Source organism: Neoarius graeffei, chromosome 18, assembly GCF_027579695.1.
Source record: "Neoarius graeffei isolate fNeoGra1 chromosome 18, fNeoGra1.pri, whole genome shotgun sequence".
NCBI classification, from domain to species: Eukaryota; Metazoa; Chordata; class Actinopteri; order Siluriformes; family Ariidae; genus Neoarius; species Neoarius graeffei.
The window spans coordinates 49,848,997-49,874,048 of NC_083586.1; the positions used below are offsets into that span (position 1 = coordinate 49,848,997).

The 25,052-nt window shown below is 39.7% G+C and overlaps 1 protein-coding gene across 1 annotated transcript in view; it reads right to left on the bottom strand.

Moving 5' to 3' along the window:
* Positions 1-736: 736 nt before the first annotated feature.
* The window catches only part of as3mt (arsenite methyltransferase), a 39,454-nt gene continuing 15,138 nt past the window's right edge, over positions 737-25,052 (bottom strand). The window contains exons 4-11 of the mRNA XM_060898976.1: positions 22,202-22,352; positions 21,429-21,565; positions 18,652-18,721; positions 18,396-18,477; positions 14,287-14,418; positions 14,001-14,143; positions 13,764-13,886; positions 737-1,792 (exon numbers count right to left, since the gene is read on the bottom strand). Coding sequence (XP_060754959.1) covers positions 1,688-1,792; positions 13,764-13,886; positions 14,001-14,143; positions 14,287-14,418; positions 18,396-18,477; positions 18,652-18,721; positions 21,429-21,565; positions 22,202-22,352 — 943 coding nt within the window. The 3' untranslated portion in view covers positions 737-1,687. The remainder of the gene's footprint in view (positions 1,793-13,763; positions 13,887-14,000; positions 14,144-14,286; positions 14,419-18,395; positions 18,478-18,651; positions 18,722-21,428; positions 21,566-22,201; positions 22,353-25,052) is intronic.

Here is a 25,052-nt window from a genome sequence, read left to right on the forward strand (position 1 = left end):
CGCGCGCGCCCTCTTTCGAATGCTGATGTAATCAAGCCAGACGTTTTGTTTGTTTTGATAGCGATCAGGAAAGTTTGAAAAAAGTTGGCAATAATCGTCATTTAAACTCGGTTTTGTGCAATATTCCGTTTGGAAAACAGTTTTCAAAATGGCGGCACTGACAACTGGCTGACACTTCACGTTTTGAAGTCTTGCACAAGTCTCGTGAAGATCGCGCGGATAAGCGACGCCTGCCGTGGACCAAACGAACTAAATTCAACACGGCTAAAAAACGAATAGGCCGATAAGTATAATATTTAAATCGCAATTAGTTGCCAATACGAGTCACGATATAAGGTTACTAAAACCGAAAACAATTGAATAACATGTTAATTAAGAAACAAAGCAAAGTTTAAAAATGACTTCAGTTCTCCTTTAAAAGACATTCAATTCAAGGGGATAGTCCTTGAATCAGGCTAATAGCTATTAAAAAAAAAACCTCAATAATCAAATCTAATAACTTTTTGTGAATGGCGATTAATGTGATTTTCAATGCTGTAACTAAATTTAAAAAAATGTAGTGCGAGTTCGCCATTTTGTAGCATGGTCCAAATGTCTAGTGAGAATTATTGCACCCTATATAGTGGTCTCATAGTATCCCACAATGCACCGTGAAAAGTAGTATACAATCGATGATCCCTAACCAAACAAAAAAAACTCAAACAACAAATAAATAAATTATATATTTATTTATCACACACACACACACACACACACACAATTATGCATTGCCATTGTGCTGAAAGTGGGGGAGGGGAGTGTGTTGGGGTGAAAGGATGGAGAAAAAAAACACATTATAAACGGACATTCAAGTACAATTAAAAATAGTAAGAGAATAGAAAATAAGCTAAAATGGAATAAGACATAAAATACAAGAATAGAAGTGACAGTGCAGAGTGAGGAATTAATCAAAAGCCTCAAATTTGATTTAATAAAAGGCAGCGACAAAAGAAAAAGGATTCAGCCTTGATTTAAAAGAACTGGAAGACGCAGCAGACACAAAGTACTTTGCATTGATTAATGTGGGAAATTATACGCTCAGTATAATATGGATTTATCACAAAAATGCATGCATGGATTCATTATTTTGAAAACCCACCAGCCGACTGATCTGGCACGTTTTAATCGTGTGACAATAACGACGTAAATAACAGCGTGGCAGACTAGTGTCCGAAAGTGTTTCTTCATTTAACCAATGAGCTCACGACACAGTCTCCTATATAGTAATTCCCTATATAGTGAGTAGTGAATGAGTGAGGGAGCGATTTCAGACACAGCCTTGGACTCCCCCCCCCCGGACCCCGCTTTGAGAAACATTCGATGATACTAAAATGCAGCTTGAACAGTAGCATCCTGCAGGCAAAATTTTATTTTTGATTATTTCCTTCATAACAAACAGTCAGAAATGCTTGAAATACTTAAGTGCATTACAGTCATCATATTCACATACATTACTGCATTATTACATTTACATCATTTTCTTAATATGAATCCTTTTGTATCTACAACTACAATTTGATTAATACAATTTTATCCAAAAATTATTTTAAAAAACCTATGTTTAGTTGAAACGATTTTATAAATTTATGCATAATAAGACTGCCTGAATTCAGTTCCACATTTTATCCTTTGAATATTTTTTGGACCTTCACTTGCAGCAGGTCTTCTGAGGGCCACAGCACAACCCTGTGGATGGAGCCGTACGTGCACTTTTCAGCTGCTCTGCCAGTTCGAAGGGGTTCGTAGGCATGACCTGACGGGAGAAGAGGCATCATAAATCAGTGGAACAAGTGCTGACATATATACAGCCCTTAGCTTCTTAATAAACTAAGGAAATTAAACTCATTAGTACGTGCAACAGGACTGCAATAAACAGTACTCATTAAACACAGTGCCCTTGGTTTGACTGGCTGGCAGGTGGACAGGGTGAGGGGGGTGGCGCTGTTGCATGGGTGTTTATGATTCCTTTTACAGTACATTACCGGTGATACAGAATCAGCAGGAATATTAATTTAATAATTACAATGTTATAACCGAGTATTACACTCTACAACGTGATAATGAATATTCTACAATGAGTAGAAGACATAACTGGGTGTGTGTATATGTTTCTTTCCCAAAGTTGTCACAGATGGTACTCAGTAATAAAACATCAATGATAAGAGATTATACAGCTGTTAATCTAATACTTATCAGCGAAATTTCAAACTGTATGCCCGGGGTATGCTACTCTGAAAAGGACCAAACAATCAATCATAAAAGAAAAAACAAACAATGCTGTGGCTTTTCCATACAGCATACGGACAAAGCTTTATAAAATCCTGTTTTCTTGAGTGGTACATGAGCCCACCAGCATCAACAAATTCGCTTTGCCTCATCACTACAGAACAACAATGTGAGCATGAATTCATTATTCCAAATCTGGAGCCAGTCTCAAACAAGTTGAGGACATTAAAGCATATACGCAGAACCATGGCCTCACTTTTTTTTTTTTTTTATAAATGCCTGAAACCTCAAGAATGGCACAAGAATAGTTTTAAGTGTTACCAATAAATCTAATATAGTAATTTTTACGATTAAAGTGATTCATATAGGTAGCGGTCTGAGTGAATGATCTTGAGATCAGTGACATCACAGCAGGAAGTCTATCGGTCACTTCGCCATTTCCGCTATACTAAAACACAGAGCTGACTGCAACTCCGATCCTCCATTTTGAGCTAATTTATCGCCATGCCACATAGATGTGTTGCTGGCAGGTGCAGCAACATGACAGAAGGTGGATTTACGTTGCATTCACGGCCCAAGAATGTTCAAACTGCAAAGATTTGGACGCGTTTTGCGAGAAGTTCACGGGCACATTGGGCGCCTACAAAGTGGTCTCTCGTCTGCTCTGCACATTTTGCTGAAGACTCATACGAGACCTCTGAGCTGTTGAGGAGCGTTGCCTATAAGCCGGAATTGAAAAAGGGTGCAGTACCAATAATAATTAAAAAAAAACCTAACTATAAGAAAAGGAAAGCAAGTTCAGTTGCACCAGTTCTCCTGGAGTGTGAGCCGAGGGTTGTTGGTAAAACCCGGGACATGTTATCGCTCGGGCAGTGACCTCCCCGCGGTTGTTGTTAAAACCGGATGATGTACCGTCCCGGGTTTTAGTAATTGCCTGGGCCGAGCAGTAATGGCGGAGTACTCAGTATGGAGAAAATGGAGAATGAGTGGACCAGCCGTCTTATTTCTCTGCTGGATATGCTCGCCTCAGCAGCAATATATCGCCCTTATGTAGAAGAAGCGAATGAACAGAGAACTGAACGAACAACTGAAAATCAGATTTTTTCAAAACAATCAAGGCTTCAAGATCGGCCTTCAAGAAGCGAGAACACAGACGGGTAAGCTCCCACTCTCATTTGGATTAAAAAACAAAAACACAAGAACAATACTCATTGTTTCTCTGCATTTAGATTAATACATGTAACCTGTATTGTGTGTTTAAGTTACCGGTATAAGATTATTTAATTTGCTTCAGAATGTGATTGTCTCAGTTCATCTGATTATTTAATGAGCCTTTTACATTTCATCAGTGAAAATGCATGCATGTACATGTATGTTGCATAAGTTATAGCACCTATCCTGTTTTAATGAGAGTCAACCCACAATCAATGAAGTCAAATCAGTCTTAGTTGAGCAAGTTGGTAACGGGATTTCTTACTTTCACCATAAATTTTTATTTATATGACTTTGGTCTATAGCTGTCAAAGGCCTCGGCCTTAAAACCGGTTACCGCAGTGACGTCACGCACTCAGGGCTGGCTGGCTCAGCGGGGCAGCGCGAATGCCAACTTTGCGGTCGATTTTAACTCTCAAAAATATTTATTTTTTATTCCCATTTATGCAGCATACAAGAGTCAAGGATGGAGATACTATCCACTCAGAAACGTATTTAAAAATAAATGATTCTGCATAGGGGCGGCACGGTGGTGTAGTGGTTAGCGCTGTCGCCTCACAGCAAGAAGGTCCGGGTTCGAGCCCCGGGGCCGGCGAGGGCCTTTCTGTGTGGAGTTTGCATGTTCTCCCCGTGTCCGCGTGGGTTTCCTCCGGGTGCTCCGGTTTCCCCCACAGTCCAAAGACATGCAGGTTAGGTTAACTGGTGACTCTAAATTGACCGTAGGTGTGAATGTGAATGGTTGTCTGTGTCTATGTGTCAGCCCTGTGATGACCTGGCGACTTGTCCAGGGTGTACCCCGCCTTTCGCCCGTAGTCAGCTGGGATAGGCTCCAGCTTGCCTGCGACCCTGTAGAAGGATAAAGCGGCTAGAGATAATGAGAATGAGAGATTCTGCATATCTGCTTTCAGGACTTCGGTTCCTGGCTCATGGGATCTGAGAAAGACTCCCGCATACGGAAAGCCTAGGCCTGGAAGGCATGCAACAAAATGGTTAATGTTTGGCGGTCCAACCTACCCATCACACCAAAACCAAGTCTTAAGTCAACCATTGAACCGATCTCAATGTAATGTACGGCTCAGAGACTTGGATCCTCAATACGCGATTTCATAAACGTCTTGATGGCTGCTACACTAAGCTCCTGCGCAGGGTTCAGGGCCTGTCATGGCAGTCCCATCCTACCCTTGAACAAGTCTATGGTCACCTGACAAAGCCAAGATCTCACCTTTTCCAACAGTGTGCACAGTGCTATTGTTCAAAACATGAACCCCTGCTCTGGAGACTCTCCAACAGAGGCTGCCTCACTTACCCACGAACCATCCTGAGGGACACTTACAGCGGGTATAAAAAAAAAAAAATTTTTCTTCTACACACCCCGTTAAAATGAAAGGTTTTTCTGATGTAAAAATAAATAAATAAATAAATAAAAAATAATAATAATTTAAACCACGATAAATAATTTAAAAACTTTTCCCACCTTTAATGTGACCTATAACCTGTACAATTCAGTTGAAAAACAAACAAATCCATTAGGGGGAAAAACATCAAAATGTACAATAAGCTGGTTGCATAAGTGTGCACACCCTTAAACTAATACTTTGTTGAAGCACCTTTTGATTTAATTACAGCATTCAGTCTTTTTGGGTCGGAGTCCATCAGGCTGCCACATCTAGACTTGGCAATATTTGTTCACTCTTCCTTGCAAAAGCGCTCCAAATCTGTCAGATTGCGAGGGCGTCTCTTGTGCACAGACAGCCCTCTTCAGGTCACCCCACAGACTTTCAATTGGATTTAGGTCTGGGCTCTGGCTGGGCTGTTCCAAAACTTTTTTGGGGTCATTGTCATTGCTGAAAGATGAAATTCCTCTTCATCTTTCTAGCAGACACCTGAAGGTCTCATCTCATCATCTCTAGCCGCTTTATCCTGTTCTACAGGGTCGCAGGCAAGCTGGAGCCTATCCCAGCTGACTACAGGCGAAAGGCGGGGTACACCCTGGACAAGTCGCCAGGTCATCACAGGGCTGACACATAGACACAGACAACCATTCACACTCACATTCACACCTACGGTCAATTTAGAGTCACCAGTTAACCTAACCTGCATGTCTTTGGACTGTGGGGGAAACCGGAGCACCCGGAGGAAACCCATGCGGACACGGGGAGAACGTGCAAACTCCACACAGAAAGGCCCTCGCAGGCCACGGGGCTCGAACCCGGACCTTCTTGCGGTGAGGCGACAGCACTAAACTACCACACCACCGTGCCGCCCCTACACCTGAAGGTTTTGAGCCAAAATTGATTGGTATTTAGAACTGTTCATAATTCCCTCCACCTTGACTAAAGCCCCTGTTCCAGCTGAATAAAAACAACCCAAAAACATGATGCTGCCACCACCATGCTTCACCGTGGGTATGGTGTTCCTTTAGTGATGCACAATGTTGTTTTTGCCCCGAACATACCTTTTGGAATTGTGGCCGAAAAGCATAACCTTGGTTTCATCAGACCATAACACATTTTCCCACATGCTTTTGGGAGAGTTGATGTATTTTTTTTTTTGCAAAATTTAGCCGGGCCTGAGTGCTTTTCTTTGACCCAACTTCATAGTCCAGACATATGGAGAATACAGGAGATTGCGGTCACATGTAGTACACGACCAGTACTTGCCAGAAATCCCTGCAGCTCCTTCAGTGTTGCTGTAGGCCTCTTGGCAGCCTCCCTGACCAGTTTTTATCTTGTCTTTTCATCAATTTTGGAGGGACGTCCAGTTCTCGGTAATGTCACTGCTGTCCCATATTTTCTCCACTTCTTGATGACTGTCTTCACTGTGCTCCATGGTGTATCTAATGCTGTGGAAATGTTTTTGTAGCCCTCTCCTGACTGATACCTTTCAACAGTGAGATCCCTGTGATGCTTTGTAAGCTCTCTGTGAACGCTGGCTTTTGCTGGAGGATGCAACTGAGTAAATGTCTGAACTTTATTTGGGGTTAATCAGAATCATTTTAATTAATGGCAGGTGTGAACCCAAAAAGACTGAATGCTGTAATTAAATCAAAAGGTTCTTCAACAAAGTACTAGTTTAAGGGTGTGCACACTTACGCAACCAGCTTATTGTACGTTTATGTTTTTCCCCCGAACAGATCTGTTTTTCAATTGAATTGTACAGGTTATGGGTCACATTAAAGATGGGAAAAGTTTATGGATGAGATTTGGCTCAGCTAGTTAGTGATCAACGAGATGAGCGTGATCGCACTGACAGTGTCATTAGTAAAATCTGAAGCTGAACTATTTGAGCAGAGTCTAAAGACGAGGACGTGAGAGAGCTGAAGGACTACAGCGCTAACGCATCGCTCTCTTTAGGTAGAAATAAATAGCTACTGATGCCATCAGTGGAATGCAGAATAAAATAAAATGATGAACAAGTTTATGTGTCGTTATTAATAGGCCCCAAATCCAAACGGTGTTTTCTTTTGTCTGAATGAGTGTAGTGGCCATGAGTCATTCCGATAAGGTGATATTCCTTGATAGGAGGGTTATTAACACATCCTCATTGTTAAGCAGTGAGGCAGCTGTTTGGCCTTGGAGTGTCTGTGGTGCTTTTTTTGGGCCCCAGCAACATAATAAATTGATATAACAAACACATCCATGTGATGGAACAGACATAACAGTCTAATGGGAACAGAAGTGGACAAAATACCCGACTTCATTACTTAAGTCAAAGTACAGATCCCACTGGTCAAATTGTTACTCCAATACAACTGAAAGTTGTCCAGTCAATTTTTTACTTAAGTTAAAGTACTAAAGTATTTGCTTTTAAAAATACTTACGTATTAAAAGTACATTTTCTGTCAATGCATCGTTGTATTATTGCCACAATGCTTACAAAACCTAACGCTGTTACCAAAGACAGAAATGTGAATTCACAAAATGAACGCATGCTGTACATCATGGTGGTTTAACGTTAAGCTAGCTAGTCAGTGACGCTCCACCTGACATGCTAGCAAACCCTTTTCAAACTCGAAATCATATTAGGTAGCGAACACTAGTAGAAAAGAAAGATTTCTACATTGTTTATTTGGCAAGATTATGCTAAAACACATTTCTGAAAGGACTTCAGATAAGTTAACGTTATTCATGTTAGCGTAACTCCGTTTTTACATGCTAACTGACAGTGTCCAAGTTAACTAGCTATGTGTTAACGTTAGCCGTGGACAAGGCTACGGCAACTAGGCGGGAAAATCCATAGAAAAGTCATTTGACTAACCAGACTGCATAGCTATTGCAACGTTCTCGCTAGCTCTAAAAGCACAGACAACTTCATTGCAAGCTTTCTCTTGGAATAAAATGTTTACATCCATCAATATGCTTCTGCAGGTTGGACGGCGAGTTTTTGTAGGCCGTGATGTGGTTCGTTTTCGGCAAACATTTAAACGAAACGAATCTTTAGTCCTTTCAGAAAACTGGAACAGGCGTTCACGGGCCATGGGTGTGTGTGCATTCCCCAGAAGAACCGCCTCCTTTCATTCTGCCATCAACTGATCGTGTTAAAGAATGCTGCTGAGAAATCACGGAACTTGATTTTATACAGTCTATGGACGTGACGTGACCCTAGTGATTACTGATCGGCTGTCTCAGTGTCACCTGCGAAAAAACCCCATCACATTTTAGAAAAGAAAAAAAACATCCACTTTCAAAGCTGCTTCATAGTAACGAGGACCTTGACAGAAATGTAGTGGAGTGAAAAGTACGATATTTGTCTTTCAAATGGAGTGAAGTTAAAGTCATAAGTTGCCAAAAAAAAAAAAATGCTACTAAAGTAAAAGTACAGATACTCAAAAAGTGTACTTAAAGTGCCATTCCACCATTGGATGTATTCTTTGGCATAAAATACAATATATTTTGACAACATATATAAATGGTATCACTAGATAGAGAAATCTTTTAGCTTCAAAATGATATCAATCATAAATTTTTTGACAACGACAAGTATATTAATTTTGCGACCAAAGCCACCTACCCTTTTAATTTCCGCACGTGATGTCATCGGCAGGTTCCCCTTCTTGTGTACCATGTGACGTGGCACATATGATCAGCAATGGCGGATAGAACGCGATAAAAATAATACCAAAAAATCTAGCTAATACCAATAAATCTAGCTAACTGAAAGATTAACTCAATTTTTCGCAATTTTTTTGGCCCCCATATACGAGGAGAAATGACTCTCTCACTTTGGGGGTTTCCTGGTCTAAAAATATACCGATACGTGGTACACAAGGGGAACCTGCCGATGACATCACGTTTCACGACCGCGCGGAAATTAAAAGGGTAGGTGACTTTGGTCGCAAAATTAATATACTTGTCGTTGTCAAAAAATTATGTTTGATATATCATTTTGAAGCTAAAAGATTTATCTGTCTAGTCATGTTGTCATAAAATATATTGTATTTTATGCCAAAGAATACATCCAATGGTGGAATGGCACTTTAAGTACAATACTCAAGTAAATGTATTTCGTTACTGTCCACCTCTGAATAGGAGTTACAGGGTGCTCAGGAGTTGCTGTTACTGGCAGAACTCTTGTTAAACTCAGGCAGGGAAATGAGGACAATATGGAAAATTCTAACATCGTACTATATGATAAGGTGGTGTCTCGAATTGCTATTTTTTTTCAATACAGAACAAATAGGCATGTGTTGCTTCATTTTTTTTTTTTAAATCTAATTCTCCCCATGAACACGGAGTAATGCCAGAACAGATGTGTGGATGCGTTTTTGCAATTACTGAACAGATTCAGTCCACTAAACACTTCACTCCATCACTCACTAGCCATCAGCACTTAGAAGGGAGAAAAAGTGCTTCCATACTCCAGATCTTAAAGATTTGGGGGAAATCATGAAGTTCCTGCACACTGCTAATCAAACCGTTGTTTTTCCTCAAATTAATACACTAGAATGCTGGTATGCTAGTGCACTAGCTTGAGAGTGCTTAGATGCGTCATTTTTAACCGCCCAAAGATTAGAGTGAGATGGAGACGAAGCTACTTTTCCAGAGAGACGCTTTTCTGCTCATTGTGAGTATTGTCCAGTGTCGGTGCATTTATTATTGCTTTGTTACTCACCTGTATAGAGAAACTGACTGGGATGTTAAAATCCATCTTCGTTCCAAACTTTTTTACCCGCTTCCTCATTAAATACGGGTTGGGTGTTTTTTTTAAAAATATATGAACATGCTGAATACAAATCCCGAAACTTAGTTTTTATGCCTCCGCCACCGTAAGCATACATGTCAACCTTTGGTCAATCAAACCTGTATAACCAACCTCCAAAATCCGTATTTCCCTTATAAAACCTGTATAAGATGCAAATTAAAATAATTTACCTAAAATTTGAATGATAATTAACAATGATGTATCCCAGTTACTTTTTATTCAATATTAATAACAATAAACCTTCAGAATGAATACAAAGCTCCAATGTTTGACAAAAACACAAAGTGTTATCAGCGTAGTTACGAAGGAAATACTTCGTTGTTTGGAGACAGGTTTCACCGAGAGGCTATTATGCGCGAGACTTCATATTAGCCACAAAGTCAGGAAAATCTGTTCGTAAAATTACGTTATAATGACCAAATACAATGAAAAGTATTTTTCCAGTCTCACCTGTGAAAGGTAATCCCATGTGATCTCGTTTGGACGGTAAACCTGTTGGTACAGTTAAACGCAGCACATGAATGAGGCATCTTTATTCTCGGCTACTGTCTAGACGCTATACCAGAGACGGCTGAAGAATCTCCACTTTGCCACATCCAATATGGCGGCGAGGATGACGTATGATTCTACGCAGAAGGCGGCGTCTATGTTTATATGTCTATGACTTCACGGTTGGCGGGATTCTCGCAATGCGGTGTGCACATGATCAAAAGTGGAACGAAGTCTCGCTACCACAAGATAACACGCGATTTCATAAGACTTTTTACTGGCTGTCTGTGGTGTACAGTACGTTTGTAAATGTTATGCGCGCTTTTATCATCGTGGGAATTGATTATAGCTCTAAATAAATATTGAAGTTTTTTTTAAAGAATCCGTATAACTTTATTTATACGCCCGTATACTACGTTTATTGAATCAAATCCGTATAAAATACGGACATTCCGTATAGGTTGACATGTATGCGTAAGGTGCAGGAGGCATTATGTTTTCGGGTTGTCCGTCTGTCCGTGCGTCCGTCCGTGCATGTGTGCCTCCATCCCGAAACCTTGTGAACGCGATCTCAAAGGCTAATGAAAGGAATTTCACCAAACTTTCACCATTTGTGCGCTTTGGGACAAACATGAACTGATTAGATTTTGAGATCAAAAAGGTCTAAGGTCAAGGTCACTGTGAGGTCAAATGTCTGTCCAAGAACCTTGTGAACACAATATCTCCAAGGCTGATACAAGTAATTTCACCAGGTCAAGATTACTGTGAGGTCAAATGTCCATCCCCAAATCACAACTTAATAAGGCGTGTAGTCTACCAGGTGGAGGCATCCCCATCGACGCCGTTGGCGTCGAGTTCTATCTAGTTCATAATATGTCTCGACTGTTTTGTTGGGACTTCATTCACAAACCTGTATGAAACCAAATATCACGGTTAGCGCTGTCGCCTCACAGCAAGAAGGTCCGGGTTCGAGCCCCGTGGCCGGCGAGGGCCTTTCTGTGCGGAGTTTGCATGTTCTCCCCGTGTCCGCGTGGGTTTCCTCCGGGTGCTCCGGTTTCCCCCACAGTCCAAAGACATGCAGGTTAGGTTAACTGGTGACTCTAAATTGACCGTAGGTGTGAATGTGAGTGTGAATGGTTGTCTGTGTCTATGTGTCAGCCCTGTGATGACCTGGCGACTTGTCCAGGTTGTGCCCCGCCTTTCGCCCGTAGTCAGCTGGGATAGGCTCCAGCTTGCCTGCGACCCTGTAGAAGGATAAAGCGGCTAGAGATAATGAGATGAGTTCTACATTATTGAGTCAAAACATTACAAAAACATTTTAGAGACCAAACATTCGTTTTCCAGCACAAAATTAAATGTTACAGGGGAAAAAAAAAGTTTGTATCTCAGCACCATATTCCATAAGAGAGCACTTTTCAGATTAAAAAAAAGAAAACATAATGAAGACGCGAGTGTGACAAAGTGTTCAGAAGAACTGTGGCTGGTTCTGGAAGATGCTCAGTAAAACTTACAGCTCATTTCCTTATTAAACTGCACTCACTGTACCTGACACGACTTTTTTTTTTTTTTTAAAGCAAAGGGTTATATCTCACACCAAATGTTGACTTTGTTTCATTTCTTATGGCTTACGGATTACTCTTTATAGTATTTTTTTTTTAATGTTTTAATGTTGAAACATTTCATTAGGTCTACAGCATTTTTTACATGTGCCAAAAATTCTCTTCACAGTACTGCATGTGGTGAAGTCATCAGAAATGACTCCATGCATCACTATATTTATGCCATATACTGTAGCTTTATCCTAAACCATGTTCTGAGTGCATCGTGGAATTCAGGGAAAATGTGTTGGTTTTTTTCCCCAAGAACTGACTTAACTTGAAACGTTATAACTCTCTTATTATCGCAGCTATTCCCTAACAATTACCATTTCTAATTTATTAGTGAACCACAGATCATTCTTTTATGCATTTACTCTTAAATTTAATGCTTAGTTCCTGTTATCACTTATGCTAGAACAGCTATAACCAGCTAGTTAACAGTTATTCTACGAAATCGAGTCGTACATGAACTGATAGTCGATGAGGTGCATAGTGTCAAGTCGGCTAAAAGCCATGTACCACGAGACTGAGTGGAATAACTTATTCTATCCACATTCACTGGATTTTGAGAAACAGAGCATTTTTAGTTTTATTTTTTGCAAATTCGATTAATTAAAAAAAAAAAAAAACCTTATGAAACGTCCGACAATCATTTTCGCTGAGAATGTAAACAAACCGGCGAAACGACAAGAGCAATTTGTGAAAAATGCTACAATAATTATTGAAAAATAAGAGGACATGTTCTTACCATCAAATACTTTTATACCATATTTTGTTACGGTTTTTGTATTTTTGGGGGGTTTGTTTTCGAGTAGTTTTTATTTTGCCCTCGGTTGGTTTAGCAACACGCTCCGACATTTTGTTTTTCTCTACTCATGGTATATGAGCTGATAGCCTAGTAGTAGAGTCGCCAATCAGAGCATGTGACTGCTCATATCCAGTGAATGAGGATAGAATAAACTCGGCGATATTTGTTAAACTAAACACCATCTTTTTTCAAGTTAATAAGACAAATAAATAAATAAATAAATAAATAAATAACAATCTCTCCATCCTGAAGATGTCAGTGTTACAAATCTCTTGCACTGGAGACTTGTTCCATAAACACTCCCCCCCCCCAAAAAAAACTTCACCGTATGAACAAGTTTATCCCTTGTGAACAAGAGTGCTCTGAGAGCACATTATCCCCCACTGGCAGCTATATCTATCTATGCTATAAGTGCTTAATACACCCTCATGAAATTGTTGAAGTACAAGTTTGGTAATCAAGGGTCATAACTCTGGTGAAAAGTGACCGAATTGAACGAAATTGTAATATGTGCATTACTGACATTTCGCAAACCTTTTGCCGAATTTCGGAAAATTCCGGCAAAAAGTGAGAGGAGTTGATTTCAGAAGACGAGCACACTTTCATGAAATTGTCAATGTACAAGTTTGGTAATCAAGGGTTGTAACTCTGGTAAAATGTGACTCAATTGAACGAAATTGCAATCTGCGTATTACCGACATATAACGAAGAATCCTGCCAAGTTTTGTGAAATTTCCCCAAAAACTGTGAAAGGAGTTGATTTCAGAAAGTGAGTACCCTTCCCGGGACGGACAGACAGACGGACAGCCTTCGCCACGACGTAATCCCTCTTCGGGCCTTTCGGCTAGCGGGGGATAAAACAGGTTAACAGAAGTTTTTAAATCTAATTATTATTAGTCTTCAGTTATGTGGAAAATCCACGTGGAAAAAAACTGAAAAGAAATTCAGTTCATATGAATGTAGTTGTAAATAAAAGGTGTAAACACTAACCGCACCCACAAGCCTCATCTGAACCTTTGTTAAGATTTTGCAAGTGTTAAACCGCACTGAAGATTCCACATTAACGGTCATTTTAAAGATTAAATTTTCTAATAGCTCCGAGTTTACCAGTTGGGATCACCATGGTGGGACACTTTCCAAACACCCTTTCTGCTCTCTTATTTTTCTATCAGACACCCATCTGTACAAACCTTGGGTTTGGCCCCACACGATCCTGATGTCTGTGCTCGAGTCTGGAACGTGAACTCTTCAGCAAACCTGGAGTTCTTTAAAATGCTGGCCATATCTCCATCCACCTCCTTTGCCTCGTTCACCTTCACAACATATTCTTCAGTAACTATTTTGGATAATGTATTGAAACTTGTATATTGCTAATATTAGGCATGCTTGATGTATAATTTTTGTCTGATGGTTTCATCATTTCATACCTTAAAAGTATACTGAGCATCAAACTCAAATTTCTCCTCCAACCCTGTAATGTTTCCATCATACATTACAAGACAGGGCTCCTTCTTAGAACTCTTCGGTAACTTGAAGAGACGGTACGTAGCAGAGACGAACTTGTAGTCACCTAAATTCAAAACAAACAGTGATGGATGTGTTTAAAAAAAAAAAAAAAGAACTTCTAAGAAAGTAGTAATGAAAGCAAATGATAATGAATAAACCACAATAGCTTAGAATGAAAACGCAGGTTCAGAACTATGACCCTTTTACCTAGAAGTTTCTCGAGCTCCTGATTGTCCACAGTAACGATACTAGCTGTGACAAGTCTGGGTTTGCAGAAGCCAACCTCCTCAGCCAATCGCACAAGATCCTCCCACCAAAGAGCTCCACTCAGACACTCGCCTGAGGTAGAAAAAAAATGCCATCTTAATTCCTCAGACATAGCAATAATTGAGAAGCCATGTTACAATGGTTAGCGAAGCAGCTTTGGGACCAAAAGTTTGCTGGTTCAATTCCCTGGACCAGCAGGAATGGCTGAAGTGCCCTTGAGCAAGGCACCCAACCCCCAAATGCTCCCCAGGCTGACTTGGGTATGCTGTATGTCGCTCTGGATAAAAACATCTGCTAAATGCCAATACAGTGGTGCTTGAAAGTTTGTGAACCCTTTAGAGTTTTCTATATTTCTGCATAAATATGACCTAAAACATCAGATTTTCACGAGTCCTAAAAGTAGATAAAGAGAATCCAGTTAAACAAATGAGACAAAAATATTATACTTGGTCATTTATTTATTGAGGAAAATGATCCAATATTACATATCTGTGAGTGGCAAAAGCATGTGAACCTTTGCTTTCAGTATCTGGTGTGACCCCCTTGTGCAGCAATAACTGCAACTAAACGTTTGCGGTAACTGTTGATCAGTCCTGCACACCGGCTTGGAGGAATTTTAGCCCATTCCTCTGTACAGAACAGCTTCAACTCTGGGATGCTGGTGGGTTTCCTCACATGAACTGCTCGCTTCAGGTCCTTCCACAACATTTCGATTGGATTCAGGTCAGGAGTTTGACTTGGCCATTCCAAAACATTAACTTTATTCTTCTTTAACCATTCTTTGGTAGAATGACTTGTGTGCTTAGGGTCGTTGTCTTGCTGCATGACCCACCTTCTCTTGAGATTCAGTTCATGGACAGATGTCCTGACATTTTCCTTTAGAATTCGCTGGTATAATTCAGAAGTCATTGTTCCGTCAATGATGGCAAGCCGTCCTGGCCCAGATGCAGCAAAACAGGCCCAAACCATGATACTACCACCACCATGTTTTTACAGATGAGAAAAGGTTCTTATGCTGGAATGCAGTGTTTTCCTTTCTCCAAATATAACGCTTCTCAGTTAAACCAAAAAGTTCTATTTTGGTCTCATCCGTCCACAAAACATTTTTCCAATAGCTTTCTGGCTTGTCCACGTGATCTTTAGCAAACTGCAGATGAGCAGCAAATGTTATTTTTGGAGAGCAGTGGCTTTCTCTTTGCAACCCTGCCATGCACACCATTGTTGTTCGGTGTTCTCCTGATGGTGGACTCATGAACATTAACATTAGCCAATGTGAGAGAGGCCTTCAGTTGCTTAGAAGTTACCCTGGGGTCCTTTGTGACCTCGCCGACTATTACACACCTTGCTCTTGGAGTGATCTTTGTTGGTTGACCACTCCTGAGGAGGGTAACAATGGTCTTGAATTTCCTCCATTTGTTCACAATCTGTCTGACTGTGGATTGGTGGAGTCCAAACTCTTTAGAGATGGTTTTGTAACCTTTTCCAGCCTGATGAGCATCAACATTTTTTTCTGAGGTCCTCAGAAATCTCCTTTGTTCTTGCCATGATACACTTCCACAAACATGTGTTGTGGAGATCAGACTTTGATAGATCCCTGTTCTTTAAATAAAACAGGGTGCCCACTCACACCTGATTGTCATCCCATTCATTGAAAACACCTGACTAATTTCACCTTCAAATTAACTGCTAATCCTAGAGGTTCACATACTTTTGCCACTCACAGATATGTAATATTGGACCATTTTCCTCAATAAATAAATGACCGAGTATAATATTTTTGTCTCATTTGTTTAACTGGGTTCTCTTTATCTACTTTTAGGACTTGTGTGAAAATCTGATGTTTTAAGTCATATTTATGCAGAAATATAGAAAATTCTAAAGGGTTCACAAACTTTCAAGCACCACTGTATTTAAATAATACTGGCTGGCTTTTTTTTCGTGGTAGATCACACATTCAGCTGGCATGGAATATATCCGATATACCCCGAAAAAAAGCCAGCCAATATTATTATACGTACATACACATTCCTTTAGGTGTTCAACGTGTCTTTCTCTTTCAAAATTCTCTCAAAATCTTCTGTATTTAATGAAGCAAACCTGGTGGCCATGTTTCTTTACAAACTGTCACAGTTGCTCATTCACGCGGAAGTTTTATGTCTCCGACGTGTGACATCATGTTGTCTTGACAACCATGCAATATCGTAAACCATATTCAATGCTCATTCTCCATTGGGTAGAGTGATGTAATACACATAGGATATGTGATATGCTAACAATATTGCATGCTATCAAACCAAATTAATGCAACCCGCTAGAAGGGACTAGGACACCTTTTTATTCCATCTTAAAAAAGTGTCCTGTATGTATAATAATACACAATATATGCATATGCAAATTAGGTGAATGAAACCAGACCATAAAACTGAATTAAAATTCTGTAAACTTTAAATTAATCCTGCTTCAAAACTTCATACATGCCTGTATGTGATTCATCAAAAACAATTCCTCTTACCGATTCTTTGTAACTGAAGTTATCACGGACATAGCAATGTGCTGCGGCCCAGTGCAAAGCAGAGTAACTTACAACCTTAACGTTGATCGATTTCCTAGCAAAGTGTTTTATTTCCCTAATACAGTACCACGGCAATTTGCCAACACTAACGATTCATATTAAAGGAACAGTCCACCGTATTTCCATAATGAAATATGCTCTTACCTGAATTGAGACGAGCTGCTCCGTACCTATCTGAGCTTTGCGCGACCTCCCAGTTAGTCAGACGCAGTCTGACGCGCTGTCACTCCTGTTAGCAATGTAGCTAGGCTCAGCATGGCCAACGGTATTTTTTGGGGCTGTAGTTAGATGTGACCAAACTCTTCTGCGTTTTTCCTGTTTACATAGGTTTATATGACCAGTGATATGAAAAAAGTTCAGTTAAAAAAATTGAAACGTACCGTAGCGATTTTCTATGCTATGGAAAGTCCGCACTATAATGACAGGCGTACTAACACCTTCTGCGCGCTTCGGCAGCGCATTGATACGGAGCTCAGGCCAGGCCTCATTCTACACGGGCTACAACAGCGTGGCTTCATAGACACAGAGTGCGTGTGCTTGACTGGCCTGCTGCTAGTCCAGATCTGTCTCCTATTCAGAATGTATGGCGCATCATGAAGAGGAGAATCAGAAACAGCGACCATGGACTGTTGAGCAGCTGAAGTCTTGTATCAAGCAAGAATGGACAAAAAAAAAAAAAAATCCAATTGCAAAACTGCAACAATGAGTATCCTCAGATCCCATATGATTGAAGAGTGTTATTAAAGGGAAAGGTAATGTAATACAATGGTAATAATCCCTCTGTCTCAACTTTGAGTGTGATGCAAGGATCAAATTCTAACTTTATTTATATTTACAAAAATACTATCAAGTTGGTTAGTAAAATGGCTGAAAATCTTTTTTTGTACTTTTGTCAGTTAAATAAAGGTTAATGTGAATTAAAACAAAAAAACAAATAAAAACAACCCCACACACAGATTTTTGTTTTTCTTGCATGTTGGAAAATATTCCAACTTTTCTGGAAATGGGGTTTGTACACTAGAGTTTAGCAAGTTATCACGACTTAGGAAGATTCTGTACTTTCATTTCTGCTGTTTTGTGTCGACTAGTGTTTTTTTTTTTCTCCAGTTTTGAATAAACAGTCAATGCGGATATATTTCATTACCATTAAACAATTAATACGCGTTTATTTATCAATACCAAGTTTAACATAGTGTATTTCAATGCTAGTTAATGCAGTAAATAATGGACTACATTCAGTGTGCATGAAACTCTCAGTATGTGAAGCTCCTGTGTTTTATCCATGGATGGATGGATACTTTGCAGGAAATTACAAGTTACAGCAGCATCAGCCATACTCAGGATTCATTCATCAACCATACGTGGACAAGAATAAATAAATAATAAAAACACAGATCTATCCACAAAGTTCACAAACTTCTAGAATACTAACATTTAAAAATGAAGCTAAAAATAATAATTTGAATTATTCCCTTACCCCACAACACTTTGTTGGCTTTAAGGGATTCTGAAATCAGGGCACTGCTGTAAATGTCACTGAAATACAGCTCTCCCCCTTCCTGAAAAGCAAACAACAACATATTTAAACATTTTTCACATTTCAGAACTCTCTGGAGAAAACGGGCACTCTGGAAGTGGCTGAAATTTTACTGCACATTACTAGATTTAAAAAAAAAAAAAAAAATTATGACATTAATTCATGTTTTTCCTGTTATGCATGAAAGCCGTAGCACCTTCAGTACATGGTAGGCCTCTCTCAGGACACGAGCCTTGTCAGGTGAAAGGTTCACTACACAATTTGAGCTGTGGGTTTAAAAAAAAAAAAAAAAAAAAAATCCCTAACGTCAGAGCTTTATAGTGGCTCATAATATTTTACATATAATTATACTGTACATATTTTCATGAAATAGATTCAGTTTTAATTTAACTTGCTTGTGTACCTAAATAAACAGTTAAAACTTAACGATGACATAAAAGTAGGATCATTCTATTCATTCACTGGATATGAGCAATCGGGCACTCTGATTGGCTACTCTACTACTAGGATACATCAGCTCATATACCGTGAGTAGAGAAAAACAAAATGACGGCGCGTGTTGCTGAACCAACCGAGGATGAAATGAAAACAACCCCCCCCAAAAAAAATGTTAAGTATTTAAAAGAAACAGATATAGCTAAAAGAATATAGTCCCCCCCCCAAATATCTCCTGTTCCACACTCCAGCCCAGTCAGTGGTGGTAATGCACCTTTAAGTTGGTTTGCCAACTGCCAAAAAAAAAAAAAACCCCTAACGAAGAAGAAAACCCCAAAAATACAAAGAAAATATTGACAAAGTATTGGATGGCAAGAATGTTTGGTTTTTTTTCTTTCAAGAATTATTATTACAGCATTTTTCACAAATTGCTACTGTCATTTCACCAGTTTGTTTACATTCTAAGTGGAAATGATTGTCAGATGTTTTGTATAAAAAAGTTTTTATTTATTGAATTTGCAAAAAATAAAAATGCTCCATTTTTCAAAATCCAGTGAATGTGGATAGAATACAAGTTATTCCACTCACTCTTGTTGTACATGGTTTATAGCCGACTCGGTGCTACGCGCCTCTCGGCTATCAGCTCATGTACGACTCGATTTAGTGGAATAATTGTTAATTATACTGTACCAACAATATATAATACTGTACCAAAATAATTCACTCTGGTCAAAAGCTGAAGTAAATCAGGTTCATCACATACTTTTTTTTTTTTTTTGGGGGGGGGGGGGGGGGGGGGGGATCATTTTAAGACCATTTTCATTGTGGAGGTTACACGTTTGAAGACAGTCAGCTCCAGAATTATTGGCATCCTTGATAACGGTTATATTTTCCTTTTTTGTAGTTAATTATCTTACGGGGCAATGAGACAAACCCAAACAAAGTTAATTTATTCTAACAAAAATACAAAAATACAATAAAAATAAAAGGGTTCTGGAAGAGTTTAGTTTTTGCGGCCAATTAGTTGAATCTCTCACTGAAAATATGAAAAGACAAACGTAAAGGGTTATTTTAATTCATTCAAATAAATAACTATGCCGAATATTTTCACACGAACTCTTCCAACTTGAAGATTTATTACATTATTATCGAGGATCTGAATTTTTACAAGCACCCATCGAGGCAAGTGATTGAATACAGTTCCAGGTTCTGCTGAATACAAAATGAACACCATAGATTTTTTTCTATAGGCTTTTAATTTCTTAAAACCAACAGACACGGTACCAGGTCCAATAGAACGCTTCTATAATTGACATCTGGTAAAAATTTTAATTTTATTTTTTTTAAAAATGCTGTTTTGGTAAGTTCAATACTTACTAAAATTTTGTAGTATCTACATATATGTTATTTACCAGCTGGGAGGTCCGTATCATGAAATACTGTGACCGAGGTCTTGAAAGTACTGAGCGAGGCCCTCTGGGCCGAGGTCAGTATTCAAGGCCGAGGTCACGGTATTTCACCATACGGACCGACCTTAAGCTGGTAAATAATATATTTATTTTTTTCTTTACCAAATTCTAACAGAAAACGAGAGCGCCTGAAAGGGAAAACCGAGCCGAGCCGCCATTTTGAATCCTCATTCACGGCTGTAATGCAAATGGCTTCCTCCTCGGTATACAAGTGCACTTCCATGGCAGGAAAAAAAAAAAAAAAAAACATTTTGCCACCTATGTAGTTCCCTATTTATACAAAATTGAGTCATTCAGGATTCAGCCATGTTTTTGCTCGGCGTTAGCAAGTTACAGGTTTTTAGCTTTCTCCTGAAATGTTTCATTTTATTTCTTCTTCCTCAGGGCAGTAAAACTCACTTTCGCTGTGAAGACTGTCGTTATCGCTATCCATGCTGTAAAATTAATGCTATTCTCCTGAGAAATGCTCACAAAAATTTATAAGATTTTTGATAAGCTTATAAATAAATCTTATTTAAAAAAAAAAAAAAAGATAAATGTTGACAAAAAATGCTACTATGTTTGTTGTTGTGAACGAGAGAGTCGCCAGAGGTCCATAACCGGGGTCCGTACCGTAGGATATGGACCTGCTCATCAGCCAATCAGAGCGCAGGATTTGATGGAAACCACACCACGAAAAAAATTATTTATAGTATTTCTATTTATTTTTTTTTTGGTCCAGCTGTAGTCAGTATTGCTGAATGAAAAAAGTGGCATCCCTGTCCACGGGTCTACTGCAATCATGGTGTTCTCCTTTGGTTTAGCACAGTTTACTCAAGTACACCAACAGTCCCAATGTTACTGACACTGGAAATATATTCTCTGAGCTGTTACATATCCATACAGACCAAAATAATGTATATTGACCTGATAATTGTGGCACTATTTTGATTAATTTTGGGTGTGTCTGTCTACGCAAGCCACACCTCCCAGCACCCAAGGGCTTAAAAGGTTAAAACATCTGTGCTCAGTGTGATGACATGACATATTATACCACAAGCACAAATAAAGATGCGTGTAAAAGCCTCACATGATTATATCGTAAGAGTTCTCCTCCAGCCCTGCGTCCCTCAAGGCCTCCATGTATCCTTGAACAAAGTCGACATTTGGCTTCTCATACCCAAACGCCTTCATGTGATGGTCTATATACTTCCTTGCAACCACAAGCTATAAAACAGAAATCTCACATTAATAGTGTCTTTTCAAACACAGCTGGAATGTATTTATTTATACCGCATCACTGTTGAATTCTCTAATCTGATTGCTCAAAACATGTTGATTAATTATTTATAACAGCAGCTCTGACGGGTGGCACGGTGGTGTAGTGGTTAGCGCTGTCGCCTCACAGCAAGAAGGTCCGGGTTCGAGCCCCGTGGCCGGCGAGGGCCTTTCTGTGCGGAGTTTGCATGTTCTCCCCGTGTCCGCGTGGGTTTCCTCCAGGTGCTCCGGTTTCCCCCCCAGTCCAAAGACATGCAGGTTAGGTTAACTGGTGACTCTAAATTGAGCGTAGGTGTGAATGTGAGTGTGAATGGTTGTGTGTCTGTGTGTCAGCCCTGTGATGACCTGGCGACTTGTCCAGGGTGTACCCCGCCTCTCGCCCGTAGTCAGCTGAGATAGGCTCCAGCTTGCCTGCGACCCTGTAGAACAGGATAAAGTGGCTACAGATAATGAGATGAGCAGCTCTGACTGTAGCCGTAAAACACAAATCACCTCATTGTCCTGGCCAGGTTGTTAAATTGCACTGAGAGCGCCGACACCACACTCTGCCCCTTTGATAATCAATCAATCATTAACCAGACCTACCTGATCTTCTGTCATATCGAGTCCAGTGACGTGTCCATTCTTGCCCACCAACTGACTGAGCACATAGCAGTCACGTCCACTGCCGCAGCCGAGATCCAACACCCTGTAACCCTCCACACACTCGGGCACTACCAGACCACAGCCATAGTACCTGACAGAAAAGACCAAGCGCCACTTAGCTTACCAGGAGGGGGAAATCGCAAACATTTCAGGTCATCTGGATCATTAAGGAAGAGAAAACAAAATACAAAATGTGAATAGTGGTGTGACACGGTCTTGTAATGTGGAACTAGCCAAACTGTTCATTCCTAATGGGAACAAGTCTAATAATCATACTACGTTAACGGTCTAAATGAGAATAGTCGAAAAAATAAAATACAAAGGCAACTAGAAAGGGACTCGGTAGAGTGCACACCGCCATCAAAATCAAAATTCACTTGAACCTCGGACACCAACATTGGGAACAGACCAATACATAAATAAATAAAAAAAAATCCTGTACAAAAGTATGAGGCATGTGTAAAGAAATGCTGTAGGCCAAAAAAAAATGGCTTAAAATAATGAAATGAAATGTTTCATCATGAAAAATAACCAACCAACCAAAAAACCTATATACAGCAGTAAGCCATAATAAATGAAACAGTCAATATTTGGTGTGAGACGACCCTTTGCTTTAAAAAAAAAAAATAAAATCGTAGTCTCCGGTACAATGAGTGCAGTTTTATAAGTAATGAGCTGTAGGTTTTACTGAGCATCTTACAGAACCAGCCACAGTTCTTCTTTGACTATCAGACTTGCTTCTTAATTTTGCAGCAAATTATTCCATCCATCCATTATCCGTAACCGCTTATCCTGTGCAGGGTCGCGGGCAAGCTGGAGCCTATCCCAGCTGACTACGGGCGAAAGGCGGGGTACACCCTGGACAAGTCGCCAGGTCATCACAGGGCTGACACATAGACACAGACACCCATTCACACTCACACCTATGGTCAATTTAGAGTCACCAGTTAACCTAACCTGCATGTCTTTGGACTGTGGGGGAAACCGGAGCACCCGGAGGAAACCCACGCGGACACGGGGAGAACATGCAAACTCCACACAGAAAGGCCCTCGTCAGCCACTGGGCTTGGACCCAGAACCTTCTTGCTGTGAGGCGACAGTGCTAACCACTACACCACTGTGTTGCCCCCTTCCAGTAGCCTTCATTAGGAAAACAAATGTTTGGAATTCTAAAATGTTTTTTGCATTGACTCGATAATGTAGAAGTCCATCCATCCAGCCATCCATTATCTCTAGCTGCTTTATCCTGTTCTACAGGGTCGCAGGCAAGATGGAGCCTATCGCAGCTGACTACGGGCGAGAGGCAGGGTACACCCTGGACAAGTCGCCAGGTTTAATGTAGAAGTCATAAAATAGAAAATCTATAACAAAAGTTTGTATGGGGGGGAAAATAAAAAATAAGAAAAGGGGGGGGGGCAAAGGCTTTTGCACAGTACTGTATATATCTGGAGTTGCATCAAAATCCAATTCATTCTTCCTTGGCTCATGACTCACCTTTCGTCAATATTTCATCATTCCTTTTTGGAGATATTTTGGGAACAAGCAAACAAAAACAAATAGGTGAAAACATAACCTCCTCCAACAAAGTTGGTGGAGGTAAATTACATAACTTACAGGCGCCAACCTTCAATATAAAGTAGATAAGGGTTGTTTTACAATCAATCAAGGTACAAAGTTTGTGTCGCAGGGGTCCAAAATTCAAATTGATTCAAACTGGTTCTTGTCAGGGCTTTGAACCAGAGTTTTTTTCCTATTTGTCCGTTCCGAACAGAAATGGAATTTTAACATTTCCGGTTTTGGGTTCCACCATTAAATAGACGTTCCCGAACCGGTTAGAACAAAAAAAATTAGTTCCCGGAACGGTTAATTACGTTCCCTGTCAGCTGTTTAACAAATGGCTATAAAATTATGTCTCTGTCTCATCCAGCTTAAGCCAAATGTAGGCTAATTCTATTACAACCTTCATTAAATAAGACAAGAAATAATTCAAAACAATTATTATTTCAAATGTTGGCGATTTGGATTCTCAGTATGTCTTCCCATCTACACAAACTGAAAAAGTGCCAAAAATGAAAGAGAATTCGTTTAGTGTGTTACCAAAGGCTAGTCAGGCCCTATGCATTGATAGGCTAACAGAGGTTAACGTCATTTAATGTTCGCGAGCCTCTCATTAACGTGGACAAATATATTGATATCGTGTTTGAAATTGACGTTTTTGAATAACGATAGACTGCAATATTTACCTCTTATTATATATCTATTATAGCTTATTATTTTTAATAAGCGTTTCTGTTCCGGAACATAAAAAATAATAAAGTTTCTGGTTTCGTTTCTGTTCCATGTGAAATAGAAAAAGTTCCCGGTTTTCGTTTTCGTTCCTTGAACCGGTTCAAAGCCCTGGTTCTTGTACCAGTTTTTAAGTGAAGGACAAGTTAAAGAACAGATTTCAGGTAATTTTTTGACATGCGTGTATGGCAGTTTTGTGTAATCTGCTATAAGATAAAGAAAAGTAGCAAAAATGTTATCAAAGACTCCTTGTCAAAAACTAGCTGATAGAAATAAAATTCCAACAGTTAAGAAATTGTTAGTAGTCCATAACATTCACCTAATGTTATAGCAAGTTCATGAACTATTTAGGGTTTTTTTTTCTAAGTAAATTAAGTGTAGCTTTAAGCAGGGCTGGGAGAAACAAATGAAGAAGTGATTCTCGGAAAGGACATTTTTTTTTTGACAATTCAGAATCCACTACCTTCCATAGTGCTTTTAAATATAAGCCTGTAAGCTTTGTGTT